Source organism: Molothrus aeneus, chromosome 5 (genome assembly GCF_037042795.1).
Source record: "Molothrus aeneus isolate 106 chromosome 5, BPBGC_Maene_1.0, whole genome shotgun sequence".
Taxonomy (NCBI): domain Eukaryota; kingdom Metazoa; phylum Chordata; class Aves; order Passeriformes; family Icteridae; genus Molothrus; species Molothrus aeneus.
Window position 1 is genome coordinate 23,068,648 of NC_089650.1, and position 22,568 is coordinate 23,091,215.

General features: G+C 40.9%; 2 protein-coding genes across 6 annotated transcripts in view; one reads left to right on the top strand and one right to left on the bottom strand.

Annotated features, from left to right (window-relative positions):
* Positions 1–497, bottom strand: part of CNOT4 (CCR4-NOT transcription complex subunit 4) — an 82,750-nt gene extending 82,253 nt beyond the window's left edge. For 4 of the 5 annotated variants that reach the window (XM_066549858.1, XM_066549854.1, XM_066549853.1 and 1 more), the window contains exon 1: positions 174–269. The gene's annotated coding sequence lies outside the window, so the exon portion shown is untranslated. Of the gene's footprint in view, positions 1–173 lie in introns of all 5 variants that reach the window. The other variant, XM_066549856.1, reaches the window with a different exon arrangement.
* Positions 498–16,018: 15,521 nt separating this feature from the next.
* NUP205 (nucleoporin 205) overlaps positions 16,019–22,568 on the top strand; it is a 45,615-nt gene continuing 39,065 nt past the window's right edge. Inside the window, exons 1-5 of the mRNA XM_066550395.1 lie at positions 16,019–16,046; positions 19,082–19,224; positions 20,246–20,417; positions 21,335–21,479; positions 22,332–22,491. Of these exons, the coding sequence (XP_066406492.1) occupies positions 16,019–16,046; positions 19,082–19,224; positions 20,246–20,417; positions 21,335–21,479; positions 22,332–22,491 (648 nt within the window). The remainder of the gene's footprint in view (positions 16,047–19,081; positions 19,225–20,245; positions 20,418–21,334; positions 21,480–22,331; positions 22,492–22,568) is intronic.

Here is a 22,568-nt window from a genome sequence, read left to right on the forward strand (position 1 = left end):
CCAGCGCGTCCTGCCGTCGCCGGGGCTGCACCGGCGGGTGGGCTGCGGCCTGCGCCGTCCCAGCGAAGCCTCGGCGCTCTCGTAGTCAGAGCGGCCCGGCTCCCCCCCGCCTCCTCCTCGTCTCTCCTTCCCTCCTCCTTCCCTCCCCGGCCCGGCCTTCAGCTCGCACTCACCCGCCTTCCTCCTGCCTGCCCGGCCCGCGGTGCGTGTGCGCGGCTCTCCCTCTCAGGCTGCCCAGCGCGGCGGGGGCGGCCGGTCGGGTGGGTGAGTGAGCGTGCGGGAAAGGAGGCGAGGGGAAAAGGAGGAGAAGGGTGGGGAGGGAAGGAGAGAGGCGGCGAGGAAGGAGAGAAGCGGAGAGGAGAAACCCGCAGCGGTGCTCCTGGGGCGAGACGTATGGCGGCAGCCGGTCGGGCGCTCGGGCGGCTGCTCCGACGACCTTTACGCGAGGGACGGGCGATCTCCAAGCTCGGGGCGCTCCGCTGCCAGCCCGGCCACCATCTTACATTGGGGAGACTTGCCCTGGACGCCGCCCCCGCTGCGCGTGCGCTGCCGGCAGTGGGCGGGGAGCGGCGCGGGAGGGGGGACGGGGCGCGACGGCAGCGGCCGCGACGGCGCGGGGCATGACGGGACTTGTAGGCGGCGGTGGTGGCCCGGGCAGCGCGGGAGGAGGCGGAGGTGGCCCCAGCCGGAGCCCGGTCCTCTTCTGCCAGGCCGGGGATCCGGAGCTCTCCGCCGGGCAGGGCCGTCCCCATCCGTAAATTCCCTGCAACTTCAGTCACCTGTTGCCGTACATTGAACCGCGCGGTTTTCAAGCAGTGGGTTGATTTCTTTAAAATTTTTTTCCCTGTCATTGGTGTTACTTTGGGGTTTTTCCCCCTGCCGGGTCGAAGCCATCCTCATCGGTCTTTGCCGGTTGTTGGCTACAACGTCGGGGCTGTGCTGTGCTGTGCTGTGCTCTGCCCGGAGCGCCCGGCACGGCTGTCAGCGGCTCGCTCGCTCGGGGCTGGCCGCGGCCCCGCGAAGCCGCCGCGGCAGCTCCGCCTCACGGCGCCCGGGCCCTCGGCCGCCGGCAGAGCGGGACTGCGCCCTGCTACCGCCACAGCCGGTCGGGCCACCCCGCGCCGCTCCCGTCTCACCCTCCCCTCGCTTTATTCTCACTTTTTATTTTGTAGAAGCTCAGAGAAACTGTATTGCTTCTATCCCCTCTTTCTACCACAGACGCGCTGTGCCATGGACCTGATCAAATTGCACGCATATCCCTTTCTTTTTCCTGCGATCCCCGATGCTGCACGAAAGACCCCGTCACCTCAGCTGACAGAATACTTTTACTCATCGCCTTTATAGCTCTCTTGTGGCTTTCCTGGCCTGGCATCCTTAGCTCTCCGGGCAGCCAGCCTCATCCTGGGTGTTTAATTATGAGTTATCTCCAGTGCACAAACTATTAATACTTTTACCATGACAATATTCACCTGAGAATTTGACTTATTTCAGCAGTTGGTAGGACAAAGAGGTGTTCATCACCGAATGCACTGGCACAACAGTTACATTTAAGGGCATGGATTTTTTTCTCCTTTATTTTTGTTTCTTAGTTTGAAGTATTATACCAGTACAGCTTTGTACAATATGCTTGTTCAACTAACAGTGGAACTTGTGTTGACATAGCTTATCTCCTTCCTAAAACAAGTTAATGTTACCTTGTGCATATTAAATTTTAGATTGATATATGTATGTCCCCCACAGGAAAGCTCTACAAATTAACTTTACTACTTCTTGCTGTCAGCAAGACCCAGGTCTGCATAAAAAGATATGCTGTTCTCAGCAGTAGTCTTGACATGTAAACTCAAATGCAACGTTATTCAGAAAACAAAACATAAAATGGAATGTAAACACCCATATATGTGAGAAATCCTGTTTCTCTGCATATATCTTAGAGTGTAACATATACTTAATATACCAATGGAAAAGTAACTAGTTACTATATATTAATCAAATTCAAGTGAATGTATGTATATAACAATGTATTTCTCAAAAACTTTATTATTTTCATATTTTCCTGTCAACTGATATATAAACCATTAGGTTCCAGAAGTACCCATTATGTAAGTAACTTATATAAGTGATGTGATTGTTGACACACCTAATACCCAGCAACATTTCCTGTTGATTAAAAGCAAGTACTCAGATTTGGAAAGAAAGGTTAAAAATAATATAGCTAAGACCTGCAATTTTGAATCAGAATTGAGGCTGTTAATATTAAGTGAAATCTGTACTTTCTTTTAATTCAGAATTAAGGAGTCTTTCCCTTAGTAAAAGTCTGTTCAAATCATGTTGCTGAGACCTGCGTGAATAGATAGCAGCAGCATCCAGTAATAATGTAGGAAAAAATCTACATGGCTAAAGACTACTCTGGCTGATGTCACCAAAAGTTATCCATAGCCCTGCTTCCACCTCTTAGCCCTGCTTCCATCTCTTCTTTAATCTGGTAAGAATAATGCACTAGGCCATCATGTGGCCATTTTAAAGTTTTATTTGTCCTTAATTACTTTTAAGTAATTGGAATTGCTTTCATAAAGTTACTTAATTGCATTTTGACACCTTATTTACTTTTGGAAATGTTTGGATTTGTTTTGAATGGGTCTGGCAACTCAGCAGGACTGTTTCTAAGAAATCATTTCCATGTTCATAAAGAAAAGCTTTTGGAACACATTTTCTTGGAAATAACCAATATGTACCAGCTAGGGTAAAAATGTCTGTTCATATGATTTATATATTGTGGTTCAGTCCCCAGTTCTCTGACATTTTTTGCATATGCACTGTCATGCATTGATTCACACCCTGTACCGGGAAATTGTTCTCCTGGGCAATGATCCGCAGTCACTGTCTTGAGGAACAAACATAGGAACCTGCTAGGATTCTGCAGTTTGGTGTGAAGCCAAGCTATTTTCAGGACTCCTCCAGTGTTAAGCCACCACCATTTCAAATGGTTGCCCACCTGTTTGGAGGAAACGATGGAGAGTCCGGAGAATGGACTAGAGAAAGACATGATGGTGGGGTAGTGATACTGGCAGGAAAGGAGGAGGTGGAGATCGAGTCATTCCATGGCTAGTTGGGATAGAGAGTAATTGTGCTGGGACTTTAGGATGGTAAAGTTGCAAAGCATCTGTAGATGCTTTGCAGTCTGAATATTCAGCAGCAAAGAGACAATACAGCTGCACCTCTACATGTGGACTTTCTGCTCACTGGGATTGATAATGGTCTACCAGTATGTGCTAGAAATGTTTATCACATGTATATTTCACTGTGTTGGTACTGAGGAAATACTTCCTGTTTTACAAAGTTTATGACCCCAAGCTCTGCTGGCAGCAGTGGCTGAATGTGCCTATATTTCAAGCTGAAAATTTGGTTTCATAAATTCAAAAAAAATTCTTTTTCTCAAGCTTCTTCAAGCAAAGCCTTATCAATCGCTACAGAAAGTTCTATGTTATAGAATTATATACAATGGTTAATAACAGGTTTTTTGGAAATTCAGCCTTATTTTCTGAAACAGAAATAAGAATTGCTCTGCAAGACTGCAATGGATGTTATTGATGTGTCCACTCCTTTTCTCACTCTTGGAGGTCTAAACATCTTTCTGCTTCTCTGACTAATGATGCCTTTTACTTGGCAAATGCACTGGAGAAAGGAACTGCATGACTGTTCTGACCAACTGTAAAATAATAATAAAGGGCTTTGTTGGGAAATTAAGGACAGGTGGAGGAGCCTTACAAACACTCTGATCAATATTTGCTGCAAGTGGCAGATGTTCACTATGTCTTGTTGGAAGTCCATGAGAGGAGAAGGAGATCTCTGTGCTGCTCAGGAAAACAAGGTGAGTGAATTGTCCTGCTCTTTCTTAAATGAGAGAATAGAGTGGTGAAAAATTAATATATTATAAAGATAAGGAGAGAGATGTATCTTTATTATGTTTTTGAATTATTAGGGGAAAATGAGAACCTCAATGGGATGCTACAGCCAATTTTTTTCATTGCAACCTTATTTATTCAGCATAACTCTGGCATAGCACACCTTATCTGCTAAGTGCACCTATCTTTGCAGAAAGCAGAAATCATTCCTGTTTTCTGGAAAGGGTGTCGTGGGGATCTCCAAGAAGCTCCCACTATTTGTTAACCACAGAGTGCACTTGAAGTAGTGGCATAACATCCTAATATTCTTCAGAGGACTGGGGTTTTTCTACAATTTACAGCAAATCTTCCTGCTGGTGGCTTTTTCACTTATACCAAAACTCCTCTGAATCTAGACACTCATGTCCAAGTTAACACAAGTTGTCATAAACATCTTTCCAGCTCTTTTTTTGCTTTCTGGCTCCTGTGCTGAAATCCATTCATAGAATCCTTGAACTTCTCTTTCCTATTCTCTTCCTTTTTGAAGTATTTTTTGTTCATTAAGCAACCTGTTAGGCTAAAGTTCCTCATCATAATGGGGCCTTTGTTGTCAATGATAAATTGCAGTTATTTGTTATTTCTGCACTGAACTCAGTGCCAATGATCATAGGTTTCATTTTTCAAATCAATTTTGGAATGTCATTCCCATCTGTTTTTTCAGTTTGGGCTTCCCTAGGAAGTGGTTGTTCTCAGCAAACCCCATAGTGCGTAAAAAGAAGAAGCCTTTCTCTCTCTACATCTCTTTTCTGTAGAAATCCTGTGCTCATCTTGGAATGAGAAGGAGGGAAGAAGATGCTGGGCTAAAGAGAGAGATAGTTTCCTGTTATTGAATAGTAACAGGGCTTGAGTTTGCAGTTTTACGTGCACCTCTGTAGCAATGTTACCTTGAATATGTTTCCAAGAGCTGAGAAAAAGTCTTAGAGCAAAAGCCAATGGATAAATCAGAAGGATGTGCAGCATTGCATGGAAGGGTACTGAAGTATATTCAACTGCAGAAGTGAGAGAGACCATACAGATGAGAAACCAAGAGGGCTGCACTGCTTTGCTCTGTGCATAAAAGCGGAGCACAGTCTTTGCCCTAAGACCTCCTGCAACACATGCAGGTCAGCATCATGTGCACCAGAAGGGAACAGACTGTAAAGCAATTGGCCTGAATTCAAGAATTTTATATTGCTGAAGGTTTGATTACACGTGTTTTATAATCTCAGCATTTTGAAATGCTTAATTTTGGTAATTCATCTTATAAAATGTGAAAGGAAGCTAAAGAATGCTGAACAAATTATAAGCCAAAGTATATTTGCTATTGCTTATTTTTTCTGCATTTGATGTTGCAATAAATATGCCTGCCCTACAATCTGTATTCCTTTTAACTCATGGGATGCTGCCCATGAGAGTTTTTTGAGTGGCAGGAAGAGCAGCAGCGAGCCCAGATGTGTAGCAAGCAGCACAAGGTGGGAACACAAGACTGGGACCTTGTTTGTGGAGCACCATGATGGCCACAGCAGAGAAGGTGGCTCTAGACAGATGGAAACAGGCTCATGGTTCATACAGCTCAATTTCCCCTGCCAGTGATGGCATCTGGATACCACCTGGCTTAGAGTTGCAGAGCTGTGACATAATATAGGACGTGATAGGAATACTTCCCTCAGCAGCATTTTCAGGCTAACCACCTTTCTGGATTTCAAACAGCTTTTTTGTAACCTCAGTCTTTGTATTTCAGTTCAGTGGTTTGAAAACAATATTAGGCCTACAACTCCATGTTTGAAGTGACATCATTTGATAGCTGTGGTAAGTCACCTGGGTCTGTTACAATAGAGAGGTTCAACAGTTGACTTCCCATGGATCAATCTTTCACAGCTTATCTTATTCTGGCCCGTTAGAAGTCCTGGAAGTCCTGTTCACATCCCTTCAGTTCTTGTAGAAAAGCCGGCTTTATTTTGCTTTATGGCAGCACTGCTCCATTTCTCAGGAATGTCCCTCTCTTGCATTCAGTTTGACCAACAGTCACAAAGAGTAATATTTGAGGCAGTGCCATAAAGTTTGGGCTGGATGTGCTGATACACATAACCCATGAGACAATATCAGGGAAGGAAAGAGGTAGTACTCAAAAAAAAAGTGTGCATCTGGAAGAACACACATATACTGGAATTGCAATGGAAGCCATCAGCATTCAGCAGGAGTGATTAATATACTTGATCCAGATGATCTTGGAACAGAAGAGAGCACTCAGGGGCCAGACACCAAAGAAACCTTATCACATTACACAATGAGGGAAAATTATTCAAAAATGGGCAGAATCCTCTCATAAACTGGATGCAGCTCATAGCTGAGGGCTAGTGAGCCTGGGTTTCATTCATGCAAAAAAAGAAAGGCCAGCCACTTTAAAACAATTGTTACAAATATGCTCAAGCCAACTCATCTGAAATATTTGAAGTAACATGCCTGTGTAGACAGGACTTCATTATGTTACATATTATTGTTTTCAGGGAGTCATCACCTGCTCTTTAAAGCAAAACATAGATTACAAGACAGAATGATTGCTCATTATTGTCATATTCCTTAATTGCCTTCTATATTAGTGCATTCAAAGGAATGTATTTTTCCTCTTCTGCCCTTCTCTGCCTTCATCCAACAGCACTCAGCATTTTCCACAGAGCTCAAAATTGCTCACATTCTTATAAAAATGCCTCAGCCATATGGGATTTGCTGAGATGAAATAAAAAGTGCATGACTTGAGAAAATGCAATACTTTCTCCTGCATATTGATTCCATGGCTGCTGTATAAACAGGAACTGTCCATTACAAGAACTTCCACTGACTTTTTCTTGTGTTGGAGCTCATGTTCTGCATAAGCCAGGTGTGACAGGAGCTCACCTGTCAAGAAAGATGACGTTGCATTAAAGGGTTGGCGTGAACTTTGACGCTTGTAAATATATTGCACCAGCCAAGCTCCACCTGCAACCTTGCATTTTTCCAGACAGATATATTTCCTTCTGCCAAAAGGAATGTGACCTACTGCAGCTAATTTTATGCTATATAAATAATGCTGATAGAGAGACAAGCCTGAGATTAGATAGGTTAGATAGGCAAAGTAATAGATGAAGTAGGAAAGTCAAAACATTTATTAATCAGAAATATGAATATGTTCCTTAAGGAGCTGCAGGAAACCAGCTGTAATGAGGACAAATGAGAGATCCAAGAATAATTAGATGAGTTTTACACATAGGCAGCACTGTAACTGAGACTTTTTATGACAGATCTTTGCTTGTTGTACAGAGAAATTTGGTTCTTATATTCTGATAGAGAACATTTCCTCTTAGTCTGTGCTTGACACGAGGACAGAGAGAAGGTTGTGCTGTGTGCCTTGTGCTGCTCTGCTCTCTTTCCCTTCTGCTCCATCTTTCCCCCAGACTCTGCACCATGACAGGACCAGGCCAAGAGCCACTATGGGTCAGGAACATATCCAGGGAGAGCAGGGACCAAGCTGGTATCCTGACCATATTTTATAGATTAACCAAGACACCTAATGCATGAAAATATACTTTTCTGGTTTAATAAACATTTTTTTATTCTTCCATATGAATTTTAAAATTGTACTATGTTTTCCTTGGCAACATTTTAAAATCATTGGTACATCAGTGTATGAATATGAGAATTCCTGCTAACAGGCCAGCCATGGAATTAAAGCCTTGGGTAGACCCAGTTTGTTTTACTCCTAATAATCCAGCATTTGTGGGGTTTTAAGGAATGATAAATGACCTCATCTTAAATAGGTTATATTAAACTGTAGCCAGTCAGCTCTGGTAGGTGCCATAGTTTTCTAAAGCAAATAAATCAGGTACTGATTTTTATTTTAACCTACTTTCACATTTTCTTTTTTTTTTTTTTTCCTGTTTACTTTCTTTATGTTGCTACCATACTTGGGGAAAAAAAAATACTTTTTGCATGAAAAAATTCTGAAGCATGGAAAGCTTCAGAACAGATGTGCCCCAGACATTTCCACTGATAGTGTATTGTGTCATGCATGCCTGAAGTGTTTATAATTTGTTTTATGCAAAGCTTTATGCTGGGCCTTGAAATGTACTGTGCAGTTGTCAGATTGTCATGGGAAGAAGGTAGGATATGCTCAGTGTTTTGTGTGGTTTTAGTCCATGCCTAGCAGTATTTCTCCTGACTAGTACACAAGCCAATGTAATGTCTAAAAGCCACAGAAAAAAAAGAATCTGAAACTTTTAGGTGCATGGGATCCCATGAAAGTATCCTGATTTCCAAAACAACTGAGCATTTGCAACTTCTCCTGAGGTCAATGAAGACTCATCTTCTCTGAAACACAGTTCCATTCTGCAAGTTTCCACACAGAAATTCTGTGTTGAATATTAGACCTACACTGTGGAAAACATAATGTACAATATTACAAGCATTAAGATTATGTGGGTAGCCAGCTGCTTCCCATTTGTGTAAAAAGACTTGGCCAAAGTCAGGGACAAGAGAGAAGTGAGCTGCTGGTTGTTTGCTTCTTCACTCCTCCTCTTTGCAGATAGGAACCTAGACATTGGACTTCCTTCCTTCTGTGTAATATATACCTTTCCTCATTCTTCTGAGCAGTATATACTTTGACTCATCTCAGGCCTACTTCAAAGACACATAAATCAGAAGGAACAGTCCCAGACCTTTCCTACTAGAGTGAAGTCATACATTCTCACCTCAGGACAGGTAAACAGTGAGTTATCTCAGCTGAGCTCTTAGTCAAGACAAGGGTGTTGGATTTTAATGAGATCTTGAAGATGAAAAATTAAGATTATTTAAATTTAATAATTTAAGTGAAAATGCCACTATGGATATTTTTAAAAATAGTTTAAAAAGTAAGGTATCTATTTTTTGAGGTACGTTTACTTTGATGCACAGAAAAGCACTCAGATCTCAAGAGATGCAAACTGCTGAAAGAATAATGGTTCTGTTGTACTCCTGTAAAAAGAAGGACCAGGTGGCCTAGTTGAGTTTTATTGGGCATTGCTTTGTAATTGTTGACATGACTGAACCATCAAAGCTGTAAAAGGTGCTTGTCTAATATTCTGAGCAGTGTACTTCCTTAAGAAAACTTAGCTCTGATACAGCATTCAGCTTTAATTGATACTTTTACTCTCAGATAACTGTGGAATAAAGATGATGAATAGAGTCAAATTACTTTTTCATGACTCATCTTCATCTTATATAGAGTTTTAAAGTTTAGAGCATGGGTACGTCCTCCTTACAGGAGGTCTACATGTCTCAGTCTGCAGAGGGCTGACAACTGCCATGGAGCAGACTGACAGCACAATTATCTGCAAGGTGTGCCCTATGGAGAAAAGGCTGAGCTTCAGCAGTTTGGTCATGTTACAGCATGTGACAAAATGTTACCAAAGAAGTGATTACTCCTGTCCTACCACAGCAGTCCTTGTGTCAGTGGGTTCTAGCAATGGCAGCCATGCTTAAATTGAAGAACTTCTTACTAAGCTATGTAAGCCATGATTTGGATGAGAAAATGTAGGATATGGGCAGAGAAGCATGGTGAGAACAACACACGCTGCCCTGGGTGATACTAGAGCTGAGCGTGCACTTACTGTACTGCATTGTATTCTTCCCCTTGATTTTAAATACCAGCAGTTAATAACTATCTCCTTTATGGTGTCCAAGTTTGTGTTTGCACAGTATTTAAAGAGGAGGTAAGTTTCTTACAGACAGGGATTCCTAGAAATGAAGTAGGCTGTTAACTCTAGAGGGATACTAGCTCCACAAAAAGCTAGCTCCTTGTCTTGTGTTATGTGTGAAAGTTCGTGTGAGGCAAAACTTGGAGCTGGATCATTATTTCATGGAGCCATGAATAGAGAGAAAAGACACAACTTTCAAACAAGTAATCAGTTTACTGAGAGCACTGGGGATATATGACTCACTGATTTATCTGAGTAGGTAAACAAACCAGAAAGTATTGAAAGAATGGCTGTGATCAATGAAAATGAAAACATGCTTTTGTTCTTGCTCAGATCAGAAAAAAAATCCACTCTGAATACAGATTGCCTAGGTTTGGAATATCTGTAAAGGAAAAAAGTTACAGCTGGTCATGTTGACAGAGCTGGTAGTTCACTTTCACATATGACTCAGGCTTTCAAGAAGTCTCCAAAGTAGTTAACACAGAAGTTTGGGTTTTGTTGGGTTTTTTTTTGTGAAAATAAAGTGAATTAATATTTGAGTCAAACACATGCTGATGTGTTTGTTAAAAAGTCTTGATCACTGAGACAAATCACAAGAGAAATATTCTTCACCTGGTGGTCAGGTTAGCCTTTTGAATGGTGGGATTTTCTCTGCCCTGTTCCCTGGCAGGTTCCAGTTGCGTATCTGGTGGAGGTTTAATGATTTTCACAAAGTGAAGTGTCACTAACAAGAGACTGAGAGCATAGAATGCCAAAGACCCCTCCAACATTCATGGGAGGTAGCAGTTGCATATTAAGCTGGGAGGGAAGAATTTAGCAAGCCTCTCACAACCTGAACAAGTAATCTGAACTCCTTCAGTGAAAGGGAGGCATCAATCTTCCCTATAATGCTCTTCAGATCTCACCTCAAAACTGACACTAGACTTTCTGAGAAGTTCTGGGAAAACATACTTTGAAACACATTTATCATCATCTAATATGAAACAATGTCAAACTAAGACACTCAAAAGGCATAATCAAATCCTCATTAAAACTATGGCCACCTAATTTTTGGGGGTTTCTCATAGCTTAGTGTCCTTGTGTAGTTATAGTCTAAATATACCTGCAAGCAAACCTTTCCCACAGTGTTTCAGAATGAGTCAGTACCTCAAGCTTCTCCTGGGCTGGACCTCACCATAACTACTTGTTTCTGCAGACAAACTGCTCATTAAAGAGGACTCAGAGTGATGCATAAGAAAAACAAAATTATATTGTTACTAGGAAGATGCCCAGGAATGCAGCTGAGTGATGCAAATACAGCAGAAGACTTTAACAGACATGTGACCTCCACTGAAATATTTTGACATCAGAATCGATTAATACAATTTCTTGTTCCAGAAATTGAATTTGTTCAGTCCATGTTCTTTAAATTCTTGCTCCTGAACATAATTCTTCCTGATTCTCTGCAAACTTACATGAAACAAAAAAATCAACCAGAACAGAAAGCAAATCCTTTCTTATGCTATCTATTTACACAGGGTTTTTTTCCAATAAGTTTTCTCAGACCATCAAGACAGGGAAAGTATTTCAGTAACAAATTGTCAGAAGTGCACAAACTATATTTTGCATACATCTTTTGGGTACAGGATACTTCTTGTCTTCTGTCCAGAGAAGTCCAAAGAAGTGGACAGTGCTGGGAAGAGAATTAACAAAATGGTAGCATAATTTGTGAAGCAATTTTACATTGCAGTGGAGATGGCATTGCAAGGTAGCCTTTTCCTGAGGCTCATTGGTTCCTATATCAATTTCACTCAGTTTGTAAGTATAAAGTAATGATTTATATCAATTTAGTTTAAATTTACTCCCTCTCCCATTTCTTGCATTATATCTAGTTACAGAAACCCTCTGCTTTACATTAATAGCATAGAGATTTTTGTGCAATTTTACACATCTTCAGTGTTGCCCAAGTGAACTCATTATACTCTCTCATAGCTTTGCACTTATTCCAACCCACCCGTTCTTGGATGGGAACCCAAAAGAATGAAAGAAGTATGTAAGTCAGCTGCAGAATATATACAACATGCTTTAGAAAGTGCTCAGAATGAATTACAGGATAAAGCCTGAATTTGCAAAATTGGCAACTTGCAAAAACATCAGCCATCCTTAAATCTGATACGTAAATCCCTGAACAGAATGAATGTTGATGTGCCAAGACTTCTATTTACTATATCAAATATCTTCACTTTGCTTATGCTTTGTTTTTCCAGCATTTCCATGGCTGTAGGTTTCTGAACCTCTCGTTTTCAATTACTGGCAGCTACATCTTTACACTAATCAGATCACCTTCTGGGCTAATAGCTGCCTCAATGCCCTCAGTAGCTGAAGGGAGAAATTATTACAGAAAGACTGTTCTTCATTCCAGAATAGAGAAGAAACAGAAACAAAACAGATAGCTTTAAGGGCCCCAAAGCAGGAATTAGGAAAAAAATAACTCACGATACATGACAGAGCCAAGAACAGTATTTTCACTCTACCTCTGAAGCCTGAACAAGGCTTATACAAACCCAACTGACAAGCAGGATATTGCTTATCAAGGCATTCATTTCTGGTCAGATGCCTATAGTCACTAATTGTCCTCACCTACACAGGAAGGGCAGCACCTGCTGTTCGTCTCCCCCTGCTCCCTGACCCCAAGGAAGGTGCTCATGTAACTTTGAGAACTTTTAGCTCATTGTTGCTTTTGGCTAGATAAACTACTTACACGAGCTAGTGACAACCTCACACAGTGTCTTTGATCAGCTTAGATACCATGGTGACACCAGAAATACCTAGGATGGAAGACAGAAATTACAAAATTATTTTGTTGAGAAATGCTGAAGGCAAAGGTCTCAGACCTTTTTCTAAGATTTGATGCCAAGCAAACTATCTCCATGTATAAAGCATGCTTTTTGCAGCAAAGACAGGATTATAGCTAAGAAGTTTCTAGGAAATTTAGCCAGCACATAAGACAATACAGGATTTTTTACTCTGCCAACTAACATAAAACAAAAATACATTATTTTTCCTCTGTTCAGATGATGGGGCCAGGCTGAAGATCTGTTCGATCAGCATTCCAGGCCTGCTGTGAGATGCTATACCTATTTTTACAGAACAGTAAGCTGAGATGCACAGAGTTGGTGTCAGTCAAAACAAGAGCTCCAGGAAGTCTTATTAGACTAATCAGTAGCCATAAATGTTTCTGGATTTTTGGGAAAGAGGCATATTTCACAATGCAAGGACTGGTCTATTTATGTAGATGTACTTCTACAAGGCAATTTTTCAGTCTCAGCTGCAGTGCTGAAAAGAATTTTCTAATTTTTTTCCATCGTGTGATGGAGATGTGAAAGATGTGATCATAATGACACTAAAGATTAAAGGTTTGAAATTAAGTAGGGCCTCTTAGGCATTTGAACAATACTCTTTTTTTGGCTAATAATTACTCTTCCTCATAATAATAATATGTAAAGAGAGGAAATTATATCATCATCATCATTATTATCTTGGTATCTTGATGTATGATTTGACTATGAACCATCAAATACAGTACTATCAAAATTAAGAATGTTACACCTGTAGCACATCACAAACCACCTACAAGTTACAAAGAGTAGGTTCCCACTGTGCAGCTCATTTGAATTATTACTCAGAGTTATTTTCACCTATAGAAATTAATGTAGGTCTCTCACCACACAAGCAGAATTCGCTACCCTACAGGCAATTTGGAACCTCCTTTCCCTGAAATCCAGGGGAATTAATATCCATCCCAGGTATTTAGTGTCAGCCTACCTTTGATACTTCACAGATTTCTGTCTAGTAATTAAGGATGAAAGACATTGGTGTCCCTTATTGAACCTCTCTGTGTTGCAGAACTTGCTGAGAGCTATTGTTAGGGAGAGGAGTGAGGTATTCTTTCCCTATAGTGACTTGTCAAAAATAGACTACCAAACCAGCCAGTGATCCTGGGTAAACAATGGGAACCTTAATTAAAGGACAGCAAATAAATCAAGAATAAGCAAGAATTACTATTAATGGACTTCCTTACTCATTAAAGCATGAATGGATGGATGCAGTTATGCCAATAAAAATATGTGCAGAATGTATGGTATGGTGTAGCTAGATGCCTCTCTTACTTCATCCATACTAGGAACTGAACTGTCACAACTATTTTGCATTAAAATATCACATTGCTGACAGAGAAAGAATATAATAAATGCTGTGCAGCTGGAGCCAAATGTGGTATTTTTTCTTCTGTAGTTCAGCTGCCCAATGACCTACCCCTTGCTATCCACTATTTCAGGCTGTCTTTTTTTTCTTGTTGCTATGTGACCCTAGGTCAATTGGCAAGAAGAGGAAAGAATTATTTGGAAATTTAAAATACTAAATCTGCAGTGGTTAGAAAGGATTTTTTCCTTCAACAGAGTTCAAAAAAAGTGGGTGCAATCTGGCTGTATCTGAATGCCAAAAGAAATATGACAGCTCTTAATGCCTGGGAAAGGCTTGAAAAAAAATCAATTATTTATTTCTCTCCCTACTTTAAAACTTCATGTTTCTTAAGGAAACACAGCTTAGGAAATCCCACTGTAAGCCAAACTTTTTCAGTAACTTTTGAACCTATTGCAATTTCTGAGTCAATTCCAACCTAATCTGATCAAAAGCTAGAGGGCTCATAAACTTAGTGCAAATCTGGGAATGTATTAAGGAAAAAGATCAAAATTAGAATCACTGTGGAAGGAAAGACTGAAGCAAAACCTCAGACTATCCACTACTTTTTGCTGTGGCCAGGCGATCAGCACATGCATCTCCACGTTTGTCTGATACCTGCAGGACTATGGCTTCACAAGGAAGGATGCACAGGAGAGGATACAGGAATGCCCTACCCAGATACCAAGGCTGCTTTAGTTCAGCTGCTTGGGGAATAACTTCACTTATTTCCTACTTTTACCTCTTGCCTGGCATTCTTCATTTCCTGGAATGAAATGAACAATTCTCTGTCATTCTCATAATTATTGGTGTGGTCTGTTCATGGTTAAGACCAGGATAAGGTAAATCTCAAAGAAATATGAAATCTTTGACTAAATCAACAAATTAGGCCAAATTATTGAGAACACATTCATATACTGAACTCTGAGTATTCCTCTCTTTTCTAAAATATTCATTTCTCTCTCCTCTTCTGACTAAGTGAAACAGTTTCTCTGTTTTCTGTCTCCTTTTTCTTAGAGCTGCCTTGCCAATTCAGTCTCACCCCAGGAGCTCTGCTCTCTCTATTACCCCTTCTGCCATCCCATTACAGGGGAGATCTACAGAAGCAAAGATAGTTATTTTGCCAATTTCCCATGGGTCTAGTTCATTGGACATGGTTTTGCAACCATGGAATACTGGTTTAATAAAGTTCAAGAGGGGAAACTATTGGAACTAAAAATGAATACTTTTGGTGGAATATTTTATCCTAAATATAATACAGGAGGGAATTTCTGTAAGAATGCTGATTACTACTGGGGCAGAGAATGGTAAATTGACTTCAGACACAGACTACTTCTAAGATACTGATATTTGTTCCTCAGCTCCAGATGAATAAGTGTATAAACATGCTTTTTATTTTCTTTTCTTTGTGCCTGGTACTTTTTCATTTTCTTTCTTGCACATTGAGTTTAAATGCAGCTTTCTTCACAGGATAACTCCTATCAGATCTGGTGGTTTGTTTTTTTTTTTGGTTTTTTTTTTTTGTTTTGTTTTTTTTTTGTTTTGTTTGTTTGTTTGTTTTTTTGTGGGGGGTGTTGGGTTTTTTTTTAATCCTCCCCTATACAAGATTGTAAACCCTCATTCATATGCAAAAATTATTTATTGTATCTATTTTTTTAAAGATTTCAATCAGAAACCAGACAAGCTGGAATCATCCTGATGATTTTTTTTTTCAATTAAAAAATAAATTTAAATATTCTAGTGAATGTATCTCCTAGTGCAGTGTCTGAGTTCAGGTATTTAGCCATATTCAGTGAAAACGGCTTATAGGGCAGGGCTTGGAAGGAAAGACTCACTTGAGCGTGGCATGGAAAGGAAAAGGGAAAGAAGAACGGAACGGCACGGAGTCGCTGTGTTATTTACATCAGAGGAGGGAAGGCGGGAGTGCAGAAGCCCGGCGCTCTCCCTTCCCGCAGCCGCCTGCAGCGAACACGAAGCCGGCCGGCACGCCGAACCACGAACCTACACTGACTACAGCTCCCAGCAGCCCGGGCGCGGGGCTGCCCCGCCGCCGCCGGAGCCGCTGCCCCTGCCGGGGCCCAGCCGCGCGGTGCCGCGGCAGCGAGGCGGGGCCTAGGCACGGCCGGGCCTTCCTCGGGCGCCGGCGCCGCGACGCGCCTCCCTCTGCCCAAGATGGCGGCTCCGTTGGCGGTAAATTCGGGTAAGAACAATCTGAGCGTGGGGCTGCGGCTTCTCCTCCGCCTCTCCCCGCGGCCATCCCGCTCCGCGGCCGCCGGCGGCCCTGCGCCTCTCCTCCGAGCCAGCGGAACCGGGGCGGCCGCCCTGGGCAGGCCGGGCGTGGCGAGGCGGCGAGGCGAGGCCCGGCGGGCAGCGGGGAAGGGCTCCGGAGCGCCAGGCCGGTGCGGGGCGCCAGGCCGGTGCGGGGCGCGGTGTGCGGACAGGCGCTGGAGAGCGGCCTCCCGTGCAGCGGTGCCCGGGCTCGGGCCGCGCAGAGCTGCCGGGGACGGCGCTCCGCGGTCAGAGCTGCCGCCATGGCTGGCTGGTCCTGGCGGGGAGTCACGTCAGGCAGCCAAGGCCCCCTTGCTTACAGGGGACTGTGTAACTCGGTGTGCACGTGGTTACGCATCACTTCGGTATTACACTCATCTCCTAATGCTGTGTGATGTAAGAGGCAAAAAGGAAATATATCCAGAATCTTGCCCTGCTTTCTGCATGTAGTGCCATTCAGCAGTTAGAGAAAACAAAGCCCCTATTCCTCTTTAGCCTTCTTTTTGTAAGGCTGGACCAGGTCACTTCTTTCAGCCTCTCATTCATTCTGTTCTCTGGCTCGCTATTTCAGTGTCTAGCTCTGAGGGCCCAAAATTAGACACAGTGTGGGAGTGAAGGACTCTGAGACGCCTAAATAATCACTTATTTGCGTTTGCTGGCTACAGCTGTTAATAGAGCTGTTAATAGAGCCTAGAGCCTTGCTATGAGCCTGTGCTGCTGACTGGTGTTCAGTCACCTGTCTGCCAGGACACTTGGGTGTTTGACACTTGGGTAAAGCTGCTCTCCAGAAGCTCCTTTGGTTCCCAGCCTGTGCAGTGGTTCTGTGTTGGGTGCAAGATGTTGCATTTACTCTTGCTGAGCTTCATTAGGTTAACAGAAGGAGAATGGAGACCCTGTGAAAAACAGTTATCACTGGCATGTAGGCCAAAAGATCTGTAAATAAGGTTTTGTATGTCAGTAGTGACAGTTAATAGTCATTATTAATTCTAGCTAATAGAATTAAAAGCTCCATTCCTGTGGCAAGCAGATTGTACAGAGAAGATTTTTGGTCTCACTGAATGGATTGCATCCCTGTAGCCTCACAGAAAAGCAGTAATAAAGCAAAGACTCTTAATGAAAACTATGGCTTTGTTGAAGTGAAAATTGGAGTAGTTCAAATGAGACTATTTTATGAGTTACACAGCAAGAGAGTCTATCACCTTATAATTAAAAAAAACTAGGGGAAGAAGGAGTTTTTTACAAGAAATATGAGAAAAATTAAAAGGAGATGTGGCACTAGAACTGGTAAAGATTTTGCCTTAGGTATAGTATATTGTTTGTGGGAACAGACACATCATGGTAGTGTCTGTCACTTGGTAAAGTATTCAGGCATATATGCATCAACTGCTACTGTTGCCAAGAGAAGCAGCTCAGCCTGTCTTTTCTTGCTGTCCCTGATGGGACAGTCAGCCGTTCTAAAATTAGTAATAATAGAACAGCTTAAGTGGGAAAAAGTCAGCGTGGTTGCTGAAGTCCCACCTCTTCCTATTCCTAGTGCCTATTCCTTTCTCTGCAATAATTCATCTTTGTGCCATTGCAGAGCAAACTGGGTTGAAGATGTGATCCTGTTGAAAATAAACCCCTTTTTGGATTAGATTTTGCTTTGAGAAATTAGATCCTTAATTTGTTCTAATTCCCTAGAGTACAGTTCACGTGTTTGGGCTGGTGCAAAGCAATTATGTGGTAGGGACAAGAGCAAACAAATGGGCCAGGGAAGTAATTGAACACCTTTTGGCAGACACTGTGGTTTGCTGCTGGTGTTTAGTGGACATGGTAATGTAGTAAGAGTGAAAAGACAATTTCAAGTGGAAATAAATCTGAAGTCTGATGTTGTGTGGGACAGCCAGTTATAGCTGAGTGTGAAATTATGCATGCAGTAGTAGTTATTTCTAGGCAGGGGTGACATTGTAGGAGTTAAAACACTGATGCTCAGAAAAGGCAAATTTGTCCCTTTTTTACAGGTTGGCCTGACACAGCCACTGCGTTTGGCACTGCTAAATGTGTTGTCTCAGTCATTTGTAAATTCACATGTAGCTACTCAGCATGAGTGGCTTCACCATTTAAGTGTGTAGACTTCACCATTTAAGTATGGGAGTCTTTGATCTGACATCCTAGAGGTACTTTGATGCTTAGGAGATTGGCGTTTTGATTGTTGGGAGGGATATCAATTTTAGTTTGAGTAACCAAAGGAGTTTGTGGTCTCTCAACAGCAAATGTTTTTCTCTGATTAGTGAGGCAGGATTTTACACCCCTTCCAGATGACTCAGTACACACTGTGACAATGTAGGAGCAATAAGGGTGATGTAAATAGCTTGCTTTTGCTTAAACTGCTTTTGGTTTTCCAACTTGCTCACTCAAGCACTTTGGAAATGGTTGAAACAATATTTCTTCAGCCATCTGCTGTAATACAAGAGTATTGCATATTTTGATTTGATGGGTTGTTTAGCTAATAGTGAAGGGATTCCTTTTCTGGAGTGTTCTGTAGAAGTGGTAGAGGCACAGTCCTGGAGGGATTTAAAAGACATGTAGATGTGGCACCTCAGGACATGTTTTAGTGGTGGATTTGGCAGTGTCAGATTAATGCTTAAACTCAATGATGTTAAAGGTCTTTTCCAACCTAATAACTGTATTGTGAGTATTCTTGTAAGATGACTTTCAGCACCAGAATTTAGGTGTGGACATAATCTTTTTTGGTTCTTTACTTCTCTAGATGCAATTAAGTTTTATATCCGATCATTGTTGGTTTTTTTTTTTTGGTTTTGTGCCTTAGGAAAGGAAAATATACTTTTCTTCATGGATGTAAGAGTATACTGACATGCCAAGAGTAACAGTAAACTAAAAAAGGGTCTACTTATTGAAAGCAATAGAGAAATAATTTGTTTTCTTCCTCTCTCTATTTCAAATACATTGTTTTATCTCTCCTTTTAGCTGCAAGCTTGTGGGGTCCATATAAGGACATATGGCAGACTGTAATGAATGCCATTTGGAAAAGGCAACCTGAAGCTGTTCATCGTCTCGATCAAGTTTTAAAGAAGCACAAATCTGACTTCATTTCTCTCTTCAGAAATCCGGTACTGGACTGATGCTCTCTTCTGGAATGAGCTGGAGAGTTGAGGATTTACTCTGTCTTATATTGTTATCTACATGCCATTTTAGATCATGACTATTCTTTTCATGTTTTTACAGTACATAACACAGATGTGTTATACCAGTCCTGTTCTGCTGTAAGAAAACAAGTAGTATTAAGTGGGAAAAAATAATACATGCATATTATATTGTATCATCTACAGGATAATTTTATCTATGATGATTTTTTTCTCTCATTATTTGAGTGCTATTTTGAAAGGAGTAATAAAAGTATCTGATGATTCATCAGTCATGTATTAACTTTTTTTGTTACTCTTGTGTGTCTGAAAGCACAAAGATATTTTGTCTGGTTTTGCTCATGTTTCAGTCAGATTGACAACCAAAAATAGGTGAACACGTGAATTTAAAAAATACAGAATATGTCTTGTTCAGAATGCCAGATAATGTAAAAAAAACTCCCTGTTTCTTGGCTGGTGGATCATAAGGTAGTAACTAGAAATATATCTTCTTTCAGGGGTGTAATTTCTCCAATAGTAGATGGCTTTTTTAAATTGAAAGGTCAGAAAATTTAACAGTCAGCTATAGAGTTTCATCAGTATATTTTAGCATCTCAGTTTAATAGAAAAAGAATGATGTAGAGAACAGTTGGGAGTAACATAACAGTTCTGATCAACAACCCAGATGTCTTTAACTGAGTTGATGTCAATTCCTGTTGAGAATTTTATCAAAGTTTATTTTCAACCACTAGTATTTTGAGTAAACTAAATGTCAGCACTGATTGTATAAGATTAGTTTTTTACATTCCCACAAAGAGACCACTGCTGTCCAAGCATGAAGCATTTTTAGGATGCCTTTACTATCTGTTTAAAAACACTGCCTTTGTTTTTATGATGACAACCTAACCTGACAGAACTGTATTTGTGAGGAAGGATTAATGAGTAAAGCTTTAATTCAGTATTTGATCTTGCCATTTTGAATAACTTCCTGTGCTTGTTTCTCTTGCAGCCAAAAAATGTTCAGCAGCATGAGAAAATTCAGAAAGCAAGCACAGAGGGAGTTGCCATCCAGGGTCAGCAAGGAACTAGGCTTTTGCCAGAGCAGCTCATCAGAGAAGCCTTTATCCTCAGTGACCTCTTTGATATTGGAGAGCTGGCAGCTGTTGAGCTCCTTCTAGCTGGTGAGAAGGGAAAATATTCAAGATCTGGAAAAATACTGCTTAAATAGGGCCTTCTTATTTAAGTGTACATTTAAGGTGAATGCATGATACAATGAAGGCCTTAGCTTCCTATCACAGAACGTTCTTAAAAAAATTCTCACTGTAATGTCATATGGTAGCAAGCCCTAATGTTTGTATGCTCAGCTAATATACCCCCCATCAAGGGGGGATATATTCTGAGGAGGTTTTATGAATTACTTTCTGTATCATTGAATTTAAACGTAATTAAAACATGATTGAGAATTTTTCCGTAAAGCAGTGTAATAGATACTGATTCTTCAAATTATATGTTAGTTATACATTGCTGTGTGATTCTGTAATCTAATAACTGATTAGTAAGAGAAGTATTCTGGAGAGTGACACATTCTTTGTGTAGAAGATTGATTTTAGAATCATTATGTTAAAATTGTTAGTTATTACTAGCTACTGTTCATTAACTTGAAAAATTTGTTAAAGAAGTCGATTGCAAATTTGTCACCTTTGGAAAGCTATCTCCAAGTCAGGCTCACTTTCTATTTTGAACTTGAATTTTCAGTGTAGTTTCAGATAGAAAATTTCATTTTGAATAAAATATATTTCTCTGATAATCATCTCAAATTGATTATTAAATGGGTACATATCAGTGGCAAATACCATTTGGACTAGCATTTAAAAAAATTTTGTATGTTTTAGTAGTTGAGTAATAATTTTACCAATAGCACCCAAAATATCTGGGATTTCTTTTAAGTGTCTGAAACAGATCGAAGTGGCAGTGAATAACCACAGTTACTTTGAATGCGATATTTGAATTTCAATTAGAAATACAAAGATACAGAGCTGTTATCAAGGCATGTATGTTCAGCTCTCTTTGTCTATTTCTGTGCATTTTCATTCACTAGGAGAACACCAGCAGCCTCACTTTCCTGGCCTGACAAGAGGTCTAGTGGCAGTTCTGTTGTACTGGGATGGAAAAAGGTGCATTGCCAATTCACTGCGAACCCTCATCCAGTCACGCCAAGGCAAGACGTGGACACTGGAACTCAGGTGTGTATCAGGGCAATAAGCTGATCAAAACTCTTTGTTTTAAGTGCTCTTAGAACTAATTAGACTAAGGGAATGTGTATAGTCTCGAATTTGCTTTTTTTCTCATAACATGATGCAGCTGCTTTCATGTTAGTTTCTAAAGCATAATCTTTTTTTGCACATATTTTTGTTGGATTATAGGGATATCTATTTTACTTTCAGTTCTTTCATGCTACCTCACCTTTTGGCAGTATTTTATTTCAGACACTGTCCCAGCCATTGTTGCTCTAACTATTGGTCGTTGCTCAGTATTTGAGGACACTGCTGTGTTCTGACTTTATGTGTACTGTAAAAGGAAATTGTGATCCTGGCTTTTCTTAAAAGGAATGTACTATCTACTGGTGAACATTATATGGTAGTATTTTTTGCCTTGGAAAAGAAAGCAGTGCACACTGCTTCCAAGTTGGCTAGAGAAAGATGAAAAAATGTATTCTAGTGTAAATATAAATTCCAAGTGCAGTATCTGGACAATTGCATTTACTAGTAAGAAAGAGCCTGTGAGTTTGTGAGTTATGTGCATCTTGTGTATAATACTTTTTCCTTTTAATAGAAATCTTAACTAGCTGATCCCTGTTGTATTCTCATATTCCATGTTCTTGAACCTACAGCTGCCTAAAGACTCTGTATCCCTTCAGCATGATGTTTTGAGGGCACTACTTACTGAATAGTGATGCATCTTTAGTTCCTCTCTGGATATAATTTATTTGTATGGTTTTTTGGCATCAAATACATCTTATGGGATTCAGTATTTTAGACATGTTTGTAACTGGAAAACTATGATTAATTGTTAAATTTATATTCTTTCCATTTCAGTCAAGAGTTAATTTCCATGACAACACGCTTTACAGATGACCTTATGGAGCAGGGTTTGACTCAGAAGATCCTCACACTTGTGTCTCACATTGATTTGAACAATGAATTTGATAAACTCCAGCGAGAGCGAGGATTGGGCAGTGAGAAACATCGCAAAGAGGTAAAATTCACTGAGCATGGATATTCTTCTGTGTTACTCAACACGTTAGGATAGAGTTAGACTGCAAGGAGTCCTTT